We start from the raw sequence: 15,361 nt of genomic DNA, 5'->3' as shown, positions 1-15,361 counted from the left end.
AAAGATAAACAAAGTATGAAATGGCTACGTTGAACTATATGACTTTAAATATTAACGGAATACATAACCAAATCAAAAGGAAGAAATTGCTAAATTTACTAAAAAAGAAAAAATTGATATAGCATTCGTGCAAGAAACACATTTAACTGAAATGGAGCATAAGAAAGTAAAGAGAGATTGGGTAGGACATGTAACAGCAGCGTCATATAATTCAAAAGCTAGAGGAGTAGCTATATTAATCAGTAAAAATGTACCAATTAAAATAGAAGAGGAAATAATAGATCCAGCAGGGAGATATGTAATGATAAAATGTCAGATATATTCGAAGTTTTGGAATCTACTCAATGTATATTCACCTAACGAAGAAGATCAAAAGTTTATGCAAGATATTTTTTTGAAGATAGCAGACACGCAAGGGAACATATTAATAGGAGGGGATTTCAACCTTAATTTGGATTCAAACATGGATAAAACTGGGAAAAAAAATTAACAGAAAGAACAAAGTAACCAAATTTATAATTAAATCGATGCAAGAAATGCAACTTTTGGATATATGGAGGAAACAACACCCAAAGGAAAAGGAATATTCATATTATTCGGGTAGACATAAAACATACTCAAGAATAGACCTATTCCTGTTATCAGCTCGTATGCAAGACAGAGTAAGAAAAACAGAATATAAAGTAGAATATTATTGGACCACTCACCCCTGATATTGACAATAGAGTTAGAGGACATCCCTCCAAGAATGTATAGATGGAGATTAAACTCTATGCTACTTAAAAGGCAGGATTTTAGAGAATTCATTGAAAGACAAATTAAAATGTACTTTGAAATAAATACGGAATCAGTGAAAGATAAGTTTATACTATGGGATGCAATGAAAGCGTTCATCAGAGGGCAAATAATAAGTTATGTAACCAAGATGAAGAAGGATTACAATCAGGAAACAGAGCAGTTGGAAAGGGAAATAGTAAATATAGAAAAAGAATTAGCAATGAAGGAAGACATCACTAAAAGAAGAGAATTGGCAGATAAAAAAATAAAATATGGAACACTACAAACATACAAGGTGGAGAAGAACATAATGAAGACAAAACAGAAATATTATGAACTAGGGGAAAAAACGCACAAAATTCTAGCATGGCAGCTTAAGACAGAACAAGCTAAGAGAATGGTATTGGCATCAAGGAAAAAAGACAAACAAATCACATATAATCCAACAGAGATTAATGAAAACTTCAGAGAATTCTACGAACAATTATACCAAACTGAAAACGAAGGGAAAGAAGACAAAATAGATGAATTTTTAACTAAAATTGAACTACCAAAATTACAAATAGAGGAACAAGATAAATTAACAGAACCATTTGAAATAGTAGAAATACAAGAGATAATAAAAAAACTACCAAATAATAAAACACCAGGAGAGGATGGATTCCCAATAGAATTCTATAAAACATTTAAAGATTTATTAATTCCTCCCCTCATGGAAGTAATCAACCAGATTGATAAAACACAAAGCTTACCAGATTCATGCAAAACAGCAATAATTACAGTAATACCAAAGACAGGGAAAGATCCACTCGCACCACCGTCATATAGACCAATATCATTACTTAACACAGATTATAAGATAATAGCTAAACTATTAGCAAACAGATTAGCAGATTATGTACCTAAAATGGTAAATCTGGACCAAATTTCATTTATTAAAAAAAGACGGACAACAGACAATATTTGTAAATTTATTAACTTAATTCATGCAGTAGAAGGGAGTAAAGTGCCAACAGTAGCAATTGCTTTAGACGCAGAGAAGGCCTTTGACAGGGTAGAATGGAATTATTTATTCAAAGTATTGCAAAAATTCAGTTTACCAGAGAAGTATATTAATTGGATTAAAGCATTATATAAGGGGCCATTGGCGAAAGTGACAGTAAATGAATATATATCAAAGCAATTTAATTTAAGCAGATCAACAAGGCAGGGATGCCCACTATCACCCTTACTGTTCGCGTTAGCTATAGAACCACTAGCAGAATTGATAAGAACAGAAAATAAAATAAAAGGGATAAAAAAAGACAAGGAATATAAAATCAGTTTATTTGCAGATGATGTTATAGTATACTTAACAGAATCAGAATTATCAATAAAAGAATTACATAAGAAATTGAAGGAATATGGAGAAGTGTCGGGTTACAAGATTGACGCAAATAAAAGTGAAGCAATGCCAATGAATAATGCGGATTTCTCAAAATTTAAAAAGGAATCACCATTCAGATGGCAAATGCAAGCAATAAGATACCTAGGTATACAAATAAATAAAAATCTCGGCCATCTATATAAACTCAATTATTATCCACTAATGAAAAAATTACAGGGCAATTTAGAGCATTGGAAAGATTTACCACTAACACTAATAGGAAGGATAAACTGTATTAAAATGAACATTTTCCCAAGGATACAATACCTATTTCAGGCATTGCCAATACACTTGACAGAGAAATTCTTCAAGGAGTTAAAGAAAATAATAAGGAAATTTTTATGGAAAGGGGGGAAACCGAGGATAGCACTAGATAAATTAACAGAATGGTATAAACAAGGAGGCTTACAACTGCCAAACTTTAAAAATTATTATTGAGCCACACAATTAAGATACCTATCAGATTTTTATCAAACAAGGGAAAAGCCAGATTGGACTAGATTAGAACTAGATAAAATACGGGAGAAGATACCTGAACATATATTATATAAATGGGATGAAAAATTGGTACAATGTAGGAGTTCTCCAGTATTATATCATCTGCTCAATATTTGGAAGAAGATTCGTGTAGAAAGGAATAAAACAAATTACCAATTACCAAAACTAATACTGACGCAAAATCAGCTAATCCCTTTTACAATAGATAACCTTTCCTTTAGAGAATGGGAGAAAAAAGGGATCAAAAGAATAGAAAATTGTTTTTCAGGAAATAAATTACTATCCTTTGAACAAATGAAGGATAAATATAATATAACTCAAGATACAGTGTTGGCATACTACCAACTGAGATCCTACTTGAAGGACAAATTCGGAAGCAGTCTGAGGTTACCAGAGGGAAGTAATTTTGAATATGTGATTACAGATACAATGATAATCAAAAAATTTATAACAAATATGTATATTAAACTGCAAGAAAAGGAGAATGAGGAAACAAATGGTAAAACTAAACAAAAATGGGAACAAGATTTAAACGTAAAGATAAAGAAGGAAACATGGGAGAAGTTATGCTCTGGAACTTTGAGAAATACAATAAACATGAGGTTACGTATGATACAATATAACTGGATACACAGGCTATACATTACACCTCAAAAGTTAAATAAATGGGACCCAACAGTATCTGACAGATGTTTTCGATGTAAAATCGAAATGGGAACAACAATTCATGCAATCTGGACAAGTGAGAAAGTAGAAAAATTTTGGGAAGATCTAAACCAGATATTAAATAAAATTACAGAAAACAATATACCAAAAAACCCAGAGATCTCCCTCCTAAGTAACATAAAAAACAAAGAATTTGGACTTGATTTGGATGGTGCACAAAAAGATTTGTTATGATACCTCTAGCCGTAGCAAAAAAATGTATTATGTCAACTTGGAAATTAGAAGATAACTTGAGAATACAACAATGGTATATAGAAATGAATAAATGTATTCCATTAGAAAAAATAACATATAATTCAAGAAATAATTGAAATATTTGAACAAATATGGGAGCCATACATGAAACATAATAGAGAAAACCTACTGGGGACATCTATCACCTAAAATAAGGAAAGGAGAAGGAAATGAAAAGAATTGACTCAGTGGAATTTGTTTATTTTTATTGAATGACAACATTGTTTGACTGATTTAATGTATCTGAGATTCTGTACTTTAAATAAATGGAGGGGGGAGGTAGGGAGGGTGGGATGGGAGGAGGGAGGGGGGAAGAAAATGACACTGTATATATTTGAAAAGGAAAATGTATGTATCTTGGTCAATGTGGTTTATGGTGTGAAAAATAAAAAAATTTTTTTTAAAAATTTCTTTCACCCTCTCCAGCAATACTGAACACCTTACTCCTAATGTGACCTCACCAACATCTTAAATATTTTTTAATTTGGACATACAGCATGGTAACAGGCCATTTTGGCCCACTAGTCCATGCTGCCCAATTTACAAACAATTAGTCTACAACTCTGGTACATTTCAAACGATGGGAGGAAACTGGAGACAGTGCGGGATTCAAACCCTGGTACTGATCGTTAGTGCTGTAAGGGCCCTTGGTTAACTGCAGCATTCCCTCCCAAATTCTATTCTTAATATTGACTATGTCCAATGTGCCAAAAGCCTTTTTAATGACCCTAATTACACCATGTCTCCACATTCCTGGATTCCTATGCTCTACAATCTTCTCCAGAACTCCACTATGCACGTATAGGTTCTACCCAGGGTGGATTGAGGATGACAAAATGGATTAAGCTCAATCTGATCCATTAAGATTTGAGAATTGTCAAGCAATGTCAATTTTTAATTCTATTTTGAGGCCAAGATCTAGGGAAAATTTGATACACAGAAATTAAGTCAACATAGAATACAGAAAGCGATGGAGTTCTTGATACTGCAAAATAATGTACGAGAAAAACGGATGATTTCATGAGAAATACAGTGCATCTTATAAGGAATACGGTGCATTATTTAAAATGATTCATAGGAACATGGTTTCTCATTTTTAAATTAGTGTGACAGCATGAAGATAGAAAATGAATAAATATGGTATGAAAATAGTGCAGCAGAAATAATGTTTTACTTGTTTTCTTCACTTCTTTAAAGTTATGGAATGTTTCTCAAAGGGAACTAGATAGCTCACGTGACGAGAGATGGCACTTTTTTTGGTTTTGAAACAATGTAAATAAAAAATTTTAATTTTCATTTTGAATCGATACTTTGGCGCATGCAAAATAATGACTTGAACGACTGAATTAACGCTATAGGACAGTGTTCAACACAAAAGGTGGAACAAATACACCCAATGGCATTAGGAGTTTGCGGAGGAGCCAGTGGACATTTCCCCCTCCATAAATCGTCGTCCGCGAAGCCAAGCCAAAGAAGAAAAGAAGAGGGGAGTGGAGTTGTTCAAGTGAACCGGTGCGGACTTGCCTGTTTCTGTGCTGCAAACGGTTATATGGATGCAATTGTTAAATCAACATGACATTCCTTTCAGCTGTCTCACCTGGCAAATTCATTCAAAAAGGAACATTTTAAAAAAATACCAAGTAGAAGCCCGTTTGGCTTTGTTGATTAATGTGAATTAAACCAAAAACCGGACCTCGCGTTCATGCAATAGAAACTGTAGATCAACAATTGGAAAGGCTTGATTTCATCGGTCAGCAACCAGAGTTGAAACGAGTGCCGGAGGTGGCGAAGGTTTTGTTGTTGGCAAGGCCACAACCCCCAGCTCCCTGTCCCCACCTTGTCACACACTCGGAGCAGACCACCTTTCAAAATGCACAATGCTGCGTGTGTTTTGGAAGTGAGAACTCCTTTTCTTCCACCCCCCCCCCCCCCCCCCGAATTGGGTCAGGGGCCGCGGGAAGCGGTGGGCCTGCCCGCCTCCTCTGCCCCCGCAGCGCCGCGAACAAGACGGTGGCGGGGCATCAGCTCGTCCTGCGCTGCGCCTTCCGCGCGACGCCATTTCAGCCACACGGCCAAGCGGCGCCCTTCACCTTGCTCCGAGGGCCCGATTCTTCCGCCCCGCAGCACCCTGCACTCCCACAACGGTCAGAAGAAATCCTCCTCCACTCGGGCCGCTCGCTCCTGCTATTTGAGCAGCGTCAACCGCACCAAAATTAAAAGATAATCTCCATTACCTTCATGTGTTTTTGCGATCTTCGCCATTTTGTCCAAAAAATCGGGAAAGGAAACGAACTGACGACGTTTCCGGCGGTGGGCGAGGCGAGGATTGATGGACGGCGGGCCACAGGGCTGGTGATTTTCGCCTTTTGTCTGGCTGGGGTTCACCTCAATGCAGAAACCCTCCAACTTCCCTGTCAGCTCATAAATTGCAAATTCCACTGTGCCAATCAGCTTCTTCCTTGAGCTGGGAACCAGTTGTGGATTTTCCCTGCATTTGATAGAAAAGATACATTCAAGTGGCACATGAAATGTCATACAGACCAGTAGAAAGTGCAAACCATTTTCTATAAATGCACTTCAGAGGTAAGGACTGCAAAAGCAGGCATCTGAAGGCCCTGGTGACAAATCCCCATCTCATCTTTCAAATGCACAGATGATGTGAGTTTGTAATACGCTTTCGGGCAGATACACTGAAATGACTGCTTGCTGGAGCAACACATATATTTCAACTACACTAAAGAACAATAACTATAAATTAAATGGCCATACTTCCCTAGGAAACGCAAACAAGCATTCATGCAGGGTGGTGTTAGTCGCGGTGCACAGGAGCAATCGGATAGCGTGGAGCGCTTTGGGCAAAACGTCCTGCCGGCAGGACACCGGCATGTTTTTGGACCTAAGGCCCAGGAGCACCACCTTCCAGGCAGTGGCATTCTCCCTTTCCACCTGGCCATTACCCCTGGGGTTTATAGCTGGTCGTCCTGCTGGTGGCTATGCCTCTGGCCAGCAAGTACTGTCGCAGTTCCTCACTCATGAACAAGGACCCCCGATCGCTGTGGATGTAATTGGGGTACCCGAACAGGGTGGAGATACTGCGGAGCGCCTTGATTACCGTCATCGAGGTCATATCCGAGCAGGGAATAGCAAACAGGAACCTGGAGAACTCGTCCACCACTGGAAGGAAGTAGGCATTCCTGTTTGTAGTGGGTAGAGGGCCCTTGAAATCGACACTGAGCCGTTCAAACGGGTGTGTGGCCTGAATGAGATGTGCCTTTTTGGGTCGGTAGAACTGCGGCTTACATTCAGCACAAATCTAGCAGTGTCTGGTGCAGGAGGAAAGGTTCCGAGTCTTGATTAATAAAGCAAGCTGTTGAACAGCAATGCCACACCCCCACCACCCCGCCAGCCATGCAGGTATTTTCCTTTTAAATTACAGATCTCAGCCAGAGAGGCAGTCACTGAATTGAACCTCTGTCAGAAGACCCAAGGGTGCAGAGTCCTGCTAGGCTTCTGGACAAAATCTCCGGCTGGTACCACTGCTTGCTACAACCCATTCGATGCTGGGACATTGGCCAACACTTTCCTCAGGGTCACATGATTTTGCTAACACCTGTAAAGTGATACTGAACTGACTACAGACCAAGAAAACAGTCTGTTATGTATTATGCAAAAAAAGTCTCAGCAAGACAACAGCTGTTACTATGGAACTTTATCATAGGACATTCTGGCTGATCAAGCTTTTGTAATTTTTTTTTAAATGGCACCCTTAGCTGTGGTTTTTACAATGCATAATGTCTCCAAGCAGAGAGAAACTGAACAAACAATTTATAAATACATAATTGCAGTCTGTGGATGCAAAGTTACAGTTTGTAAGTCTACGATGGGAGGAAACATTGTATATATTTTATTTCACAATGACAGCAGAACCCAGAACTCCCATTAACAGAAAAACACCTCATGGGGTGGGGGCCGTGGGAACCATTATTTAAAAACACTAAATTGGCTATCTTTCTGTCCTGATTCCTCCTGGCTAATGATTACAGGGATCCAACACAGGCACTTGGGGCACCGGTTGAAAGAGAACATGAGCAGGAATGGCATCCTGGTGTCAAACGTCAGCCCAGAAAAACAGGCACCCCAGGTACACCCTGAATGTATACTGCAAGTCTGCCCCCTGCCTCACCACAGGATAGCACAGTGACTGGCATTTGGACTCTGTGCGTAGGGAGTGTCCAAGCATGAGGCCAATGTGCAGGATGCGCAAGCCATGAGAGGGCTCTGGCACCTGATGGATGACCTTGCACTGCCTGCTTGCAGACGTTGGTGAAATGCTCACATTTGCCAGCTAAGCCAGAGAAAACAGGCGTAGGAGTAGGTGACCAAACAAATTCCTTTTTCTACCCTCCCCTTTGACACTGGGGAGCAGCTTCCACAGCACAATGACCCTGCTTGGTTGGTGGTGGGGGGGCTGAGGTGGTGTTGTCATTGAATTTGATCAGCATTCGGAAGGCACTAGTATATACATTGACCCACTTGATTAATATTGTTTTTTTTTAAACATGTCTTTTTGCTTTTACTTATAACATGCACATAGTTATTGATTGTCTCTTGATTGTTGATGGTGTGACCTCCAAGAGGTGGATTGTATTTGGAAGGGTTGTGGCTGTCATGTGACAGCACTATCCCCTACCAAGTCGGAGGACACACAAGGTTTGGTTCTACTCCACCCATTAGTGCACTCCTTGCTGTTCCAGCCATGTAAATTACCTGGACTGCACTCTCCCACCTGCCTGTATTTAGCCTTGGGACATTGGCTGTTGTAACTGGATTAACCCTCCTGGCACCAAGCCATTGGTACCCTGTAAATGATCTGGGCTGGAACCTCCAGCACTATAAAGGTGCCATGTGCTCTTTGTTCACTCTCTTTGCCAGCTTGGGACCACCCTGCTTCACTCCAGACCTAGAAATGTGGAAGGGTGCTGGAGAAACTGTTGATAAGATGTGCACTGTTAAAAGGATTGGGAGCATTTAATTAATGTCCCTTGTAGCATAGAGCTGTGCCTCCGCTGAGTGAAGGGGTGGTGGATGTACCAGTTCAATGAGTGTGTGTGTGTATTTTGTTCCCACACTATTTTCCCACATTTGTTATTAATTGTCTGCTATTTCTTTCTCACAGCTGCTGTAAACTGTGTGTGTGTGTGTGTGGGTGTGGGTGTGGGTGTGCGCGCGCGCGACTGCTGCATTAGTTACCATTTCCCACACTTGCCTTCTGTATATAAAATACTTCCCCATCAAAATTGTGTTCAGAGTTCTTGCCGTTGAGACCTGTTTCCTCACTCACATCAAACACAGACTCCCACCTCAGCCCTGGACGCACACCCATCCGAGCTCAGACACCCTGACTGCCGACTCTTGCTTAGCATCCAGCTGCCCACCTGTACTGACAATAACCACACCAGCAGTGCGAGTATAAGACAGCTTTAATAAACTAATATGTACACTAAGAGGTCTCATCTCTCTGCAAGACGAACCTGGAAGGCTGGACTGTAGCTCTGGACTGCTTTATATTCAAGGTCAGCTGGATGACCCCTTGTGACTTAATGGTGTAATTACCACACCGCCCACTGGAGCTCCGGACACCTTGAACGTATACTCTCACCTAGCCCCAGCCGCCCTCCCATTGGAGCTCTCAATGCCCTGACTGGGGACCTGGCTGTCCAACCATCTGAGCTCCCAACACCTCGAACATTGCAGATAAGCAGGTACTTATGGTCAAATGTATTATACATGACATAGTCGATCCTCCCCCCCCCCCCAAGAATTTTACTCAAAAACTGCTCCATAAAATTCGACGATTACATGCGTGTATACATTATGGGAAATTGAAGAGAATTACTTTGATATGGACATTACATTTGGCAAAGGCACTTAGGTCAAAGGGCTTGTTCCTGCTATGCACTGTTCCATGTTCTTTAATTCTTCCTTCCATTCCACAAGAGCCCATATTTCCAGGAAACAATCCAGAATTTTTACCCCCTTCACTTTTCCATGCCAGGTCATAAGATTAGTAGCAGTTTCTCCTTCACCTCCTTTCCCACTTTCCAGATCCCAAACATTCCTCTGAGGTGCTACTAGGGTTTACAAGACCTCTTTTCAACTTCCTGCAATACATAGAAACTTGTCACTGGCAAACTAAGTGCAAAGTTCAAATGTTCAGATAAATTATCAGATAAATTACATACATGACATCACATATAACCCTGAGACTCTTTTTCATGCAAGCCAGGCAGAATTTCTACTTATTGGTAGCACAAAAACCTGTACTTAAGAAAAGATACAGATACAAAAAAAACAAACCGACTGTGCAATACAGAAATAAATATTCAAAAATAAATAATGTGTAAATAAGACTCCTTAAATGTGTCTCTGACTGAGTTTATTGTTCAGGTGTGGCGGCCTGCCATGGTGGTGATCGAGCCGAGGTTCTGGGCAGTGAGCACAACCAAAGGCCAGCAGCCCCCGCAGCAGCACTGGCCCCAACAAGTGAATCAGTGGTTGAATGTCAAAGGCAACTTAAAAGCCAGTGACCTCAAAATGGCACTGGCATTGCTGCGCAGCCAACAGTCAGGGACAGTGCACAGGGAAGAAGGGCATTGTTATTCAGTAAAGTACCCCCACGCGGGAAACTCGCGTTTGTTATGCATGTCAGCCAAGGGGGTCTACAGCGGGAACAGTGCAAGTATAAAAGCCAGGCCTGAGCCCTAATAAAACTCAGAGCTTAACCTGACTACACTACGAGTGTGTGTCTTCTTTCGAGAAATGTTAGTTTAGACAGTTTAGAAGGCATTTAAACCCAGCAATGAGCGAACAGACAACAGTCAACATGATCGTTCTGAAGCTGCCAACCTTCTGGATGAATCAACCACGCATGTGGTTTGACCAGGCTGAGGCACAGTTCCAGATCCAGCAGATCACAGCAGAATACACCAGGTACTGCCACGTAGTAAGTGTCCTGGATAAGGACACAGCAGGCTGGGTGGCCAACTTCTTCCAGGAGCCCCCATCTGAAGGCACATACACTGCCTTCAAGGACTCGCTGATCGACACTTTCGGGCTCTCACAGCATGAGAGAGTGACATGTCTGCTCCACCTAAAAGGGCTAGGGGACAGGCCCCCATCAACCCTCATGAACGAAATGCTGGCCCTCCTGGGCAAACACGAGCCGTGCATCATGTTTGAGCAAGCATTCCTGGAACAACTTCCGGAGGACATCCAATTGCTCCTGGCTGATGTGGATTTCGGTGACCTCCGGAATGTCACAGCATGAGCGGACGTTCTGTGGAAACAGAAGAGAGAGTGCTCGGTATCTGTGGGGCTCATCACTAAACCCTGCAGCCAGACCCGTGCAGAGCTATCAAGAGAAGAGCAGCACCCCAGAGGAGGTGATCCAGACGACCAGGTGTTTCTACCACAAGAGATGGGGCACCAGAGCCCATTGGTGCAGGCTGCCATGCATGTTTCAGGGAAACAATGGGGCCAGCCGTCGTTAATGGCCACAATGGCTGGCCACAAAGACAGCCTCCTGCGTGTTTGGGACTGCCAGTCTGGATGGGAGCAGAGGTCATCATCCTGCCCCTGTTGGGACAGGACACCAGAACAGGCAGTCGGGCCCCACACTGAGGGCTGCCAACAACAGCACGATTTGGACCTATGGTACCCGCAAGGTCCAACTGCAGTTGGGAGACAGCCTCTTCTTGTGGGTGTTCACAAAAGGAAATTGGTCCACGACAAGACTTTTCAAACCTTCCCCCTCAAAGACGCCAGGCTCCCAGCACTCCACATAGACTCCGTACAGAGATCGGACAATGAGTACGCCAGGGTCCTGGCCGAGTTCCCTGCAGTGCTCACCCACCCACCCCCCCCATTCACCACGGTGATGCCCCAACATTGGTGAAGGAGGAATTCAGGAAGCTGGAGGAGCTCGGCATTGAACAGTGGTCAGACAGCCCATGGGCTTCTCCTTGCAAAAGGTACCCAAAGCGACTGGGGACTGGAGACCATGTGTCAACTACTGCCGGCTCAACTAGGCCACACACTGGATCGGTACCCCAAGCACATCCAAGATTTTGCGGCTAACCTGCAAAAATCTTCTCCAAGGTGGACCTTGTGTGGGGATATCATTAGATCCCGGTACATACCAATGATATCCCCAGGACCGCCATCATCACTCTTTTTGGCCTCTTTGAATTCCTCGTAATGCCGCTTGGGCTAAAGAATGCCGCATAGACCTTCCAGCAACTCATGGACAGAGTGGGTTGAGACCTGGATGGCACTTTCATGTACCTGGATGACATCCTGGTGGTGAGAAGGAACTAACAGGAGCATGTGGCGCTCCTCTGCAACCTCTACACCAGACTGAGTGAGTTCGGCCTGACGATCAACCCAGCCAAATGCCAGTTCGGATTGGAGGCCATCAACTTCCTGGGCAGGCAAGGCAAAGGACATCCCCTGGGACGAGGAGTAAACAGAGGCCTTTGTGAAAGCCAAGGAAGCTCTGAAGGACTCCACTCTCCTGGCACATCCTAGGTCAGATGTTCCAACGGCCCTGATGGTGGATGCCTCAGGAACAGCAATTGGCAGAGTTCTGGAGCAGCAGATTGAAGGAAGTTGGCAGCTGCTGGCTTTCTTCAGCAAACATCTGTGGCCTCCAGAATTGAAGTACAGTGCTTTCATCAGAGAGCTACTGGTGCTGTACTTAGCCATCTGCCACTTCAGGTACTTCCTATAGGGCAGATCCTTCATGGCTTTCACAGACCACAAGCCCCTGACTTTCGCTTTGGCTAAGATTTTGGACCCCAAGTTGGCCCGCCAGCAATGACACCTGTCTTACATCTTGGAGTATACCATAGATGTATGTACGTCTCCCCAAGGACAACATGGTGGCAGATGCATTGTCCAGGCAAAGTATCCGTGCACTCTCGAGGGGAGTGGACTTTGTGGTACAGGTACACAATCCTTTATCTGGACATCTAAAATCTGGAAAGCTCCAAAATCCAGCAAGTGGGGAGGGAAGGGAGCGCGAATTGGGAGGGCGAGAGACCGGCAGTGTAGGTGCGGGAGACCGGCAGCGTGGGTCTGGTGGGTAGGGGGGGAGAGCGGCAGCGTGAGTCGGGCGTGCGAGGGAGGAGGAGATGGCAGCGCGATTGGAAGGGGGTGGGGGTGGATACGGCAGCACAATTCAGGTGGGCTTAAATCTGGCTTTCCAAAATCCGGAAAAATCTGAAATTTGGAACACACCGTCTCCCAAGGGTTCCGGATAAAGGATTGTGTACCTGTACTGGAAGAGGCGCAGCAGAAAGATGAGGAGATGCCCTAATACAAGACTGCCATATTGGGACTGCAGCTCCAAGACATCCCAGTTGGAACAGGTAACACCACCCTCCTGTCGTCCATCGTCCCGGCAGCTTGGAGAAGACAGGTTTTCGACTCCATCCACGAACTGGCTCACCCATCCATCAGGATAATTTTCAGCTGGTTGCAAACCATCCTTTCAGAAACTTCCTTTAAGAATATAGACCAGAGGAACTGCTGGTCTTTAGCCCAAATAAATTTGCTTCATATGCTTCTTCCAGCCATGAAACTTGATTTAAGAATTTTACAAATCTTAAATTTTGGAGAAAGCAGAAAATACAGGGAATCTCCGGTTTATGAACGATTAGATCTAAGGAAATCCAACTTTACACAAATTCTCTCATACATTTTTAAATAATTTGTCTCGCTCATAATAACACTAACATTGTATAGAGTGTATATTCCATTACTTTAATTACAGGTAGACTTGGGGTGATTATTCAAAGAAATGAAATAATTGCAGTGAGTAAATCGCAAAAATCTGCAGGCACTGTGGTTTAAGTAAAAACACAAAATGCTGGAGAAGCTTAGCAGGTCAAACAGCAACTTTTATGTCGCAAAGGTAAAGATACATAACCGACGTTTCTGGCCTGCGCCCTTCATCGAGGTATGAGAAATTGCCAGCAGGTGTCCAAACAAAAGAGTAGGGGAGTGGCAAAGGTAGGAGAAGATAGGTGGAGAAAAGAGGGAGGGGACAGCAGCAATGAGGGGGAAGACGGATGACTGGGTTGGTAAGGGGGAAGGGAGGAGAGAACTGGAAGACAGAAAAGGGGCAGGGGAAAAAAAGGCAAGTAGGTTTAGTAGAAAGCAGAAAAGTCAACATTAATGCCATCTGGCTGGAGAGTGCCCAGATGGAAAATAAGGTCTTGTTCCTCCAATCGGTGGGTAGTCTGGGTGGGAGATTGCACAAAGCCATGGAAAGACATGTGGGTCTGGGAGTGTAACTCAGAATTGAAATGGTTGGCTACTGGGAAGTTGCTGTTGTTGCGGACGGAGAAGAGGTGCTCAGTGAACTGATCTCCCAATCTGCCACTGGTCTCTCTGTGTAGAGAATGCCACAAAGAGAGCATTGATGCAGTCAATAAATCCTGTGGATATACAAGTGAAGTGTTGCATCACTTGAAAGGCCTGTTTGGGGCCCTGGATTGTAGAGATGGAGGAGGTGTGGGCGCAAGTGCTGCACTTTCTGCAGGTACAGGGGAAGGTACCAGAGTGTGGTGCGATGGGAAGGGAGGGATGAGTGCATGAAGGAATCTTAGAGGGAGCGGTCCCTGTGGAAGGTAGAAAGGGGAGAAGGAAAAATGTGTCTGGTGGAATCTTGAAGTAAGTGCCAGAAATTCTGGTGGATAATGTGTTGATGAGGAGGCTGGTAGGTGAGGATGAGGGGGATTCTCTGATGGTTGCATCTGGGGGAAGAGGAGGCCAGGGCAGATGAGCGGGAAATGGAGGAGATGCGGGTGAGATCTGAGTTGATAGTGGAGGAGGGGAAGCCACATTTATAGAAGAAGGCAGACATTTCAGAACCTCTGGACTGGAAAACCTCATTTTGGGAACAAATGCAGTGGAGATGGAGAAATTAAGAGAAGGGAATGGAATGCTTGCATTGGACAGGGTGTGAGGAGGTATAGTCCAGGTAGTTGTGGGAGTCAGAGGGTTTGTACTAGATGTCAGTGGAAAGCTTGTCTCCTAAGATGCAGCAAGTGGATGTGAAATGATGCAATGTGGATAGCTATGGAAAATGGACACTTTTGACTTCTGGAGAGATTGGCTTATGGACAGATCTCAGGAATGGAACCCAGGGATTTTCCGTATGAACATAGCAGTCATTTTTTTTGCTACGATTATAACAAAGCACATTTCTTAAATCAGTAGAACATTTCGCATTATCAAAATTTTTTTTTACCATATAATTGAAGCTTGTCAAAGATGTATGCAGGGTGGCCCAGTTGGTGTAGCAGTTAGCGCAACGCCTTCACATTACCAGTGATCAGGACCAGGATTTGAATCCCGTGCTGTCTGTAAGGACGTTCACCCCATGTCTGCATGGGTTTTACCTGGGGGCTCCAGTTTTCTCCCACTGTTCAAAATATACCAGGGGTGTTGGTTAATTGGGTGGCATGGACTCACGGATTGAAGTGGCCTGTAACTGTGCTGTTTGTCTAAATTCAGTCGAATCTAAAATTGTTCATATTTATAGAGGATATATTTTCTGTGGATTGTCATTGTGTGTGCACTGATGGTAATGATGATGTTGAAACAGTTTGGAGTAGGTGAGCAAGGGAAGGCCTT

The 15,361-nt window shown here is 43.2% G+C and overlaps 1 protein-coding gene across 3 annotated transcripts in view; it reads right to left on the bottom strand.

Annotated features, from left to right (window-relative positions):
- sf3b1 (splicing factor 3b, subunit 1) overlaps positions 1-15,361 on the bottom strand; it is a 75,521-nt gene that overhangs the window by 41,531 nt on the left and 18,629 nt on the right. For 2 of the 3 annotated variants that reach the window (XM_069934563.1, XM_069934560.1), the window contains exon 2: positions 5,896-6,149. In XM_069934563.1, the coding sequence (XP_069790664.1) occupies positions 5,896-5,923 (28 nt within the window). In that variant the 5' untranslated portion in view covers positions 5,924-6,149. Of the gene's footprint in view, positions 1-5,185; positions 5,259-5,895; positions 6,150-15,361 lie in introns of those variants that run through there. The other variant, XM_069934561.1, reaches the window with a different exon arrangement.

This window comes from Narcine bancroftii, chromosome 4 (genome assembly GCF_036971445.1).
Source record: "Narcine bancroftii isolate sNarBan1 chromosome 4, sNarBan1.hap1, whole genome shotgun sequence".
Lineage (NCBI taxonomy): Eukaryota > Metazoa > Chordata > Chondrichthyes > Torpediniformes > Narcinidae > Narcine > Narcine bancroftii.
This window is presented reverse-complemented; position numbering and strand designations above follow the sequence as displayed.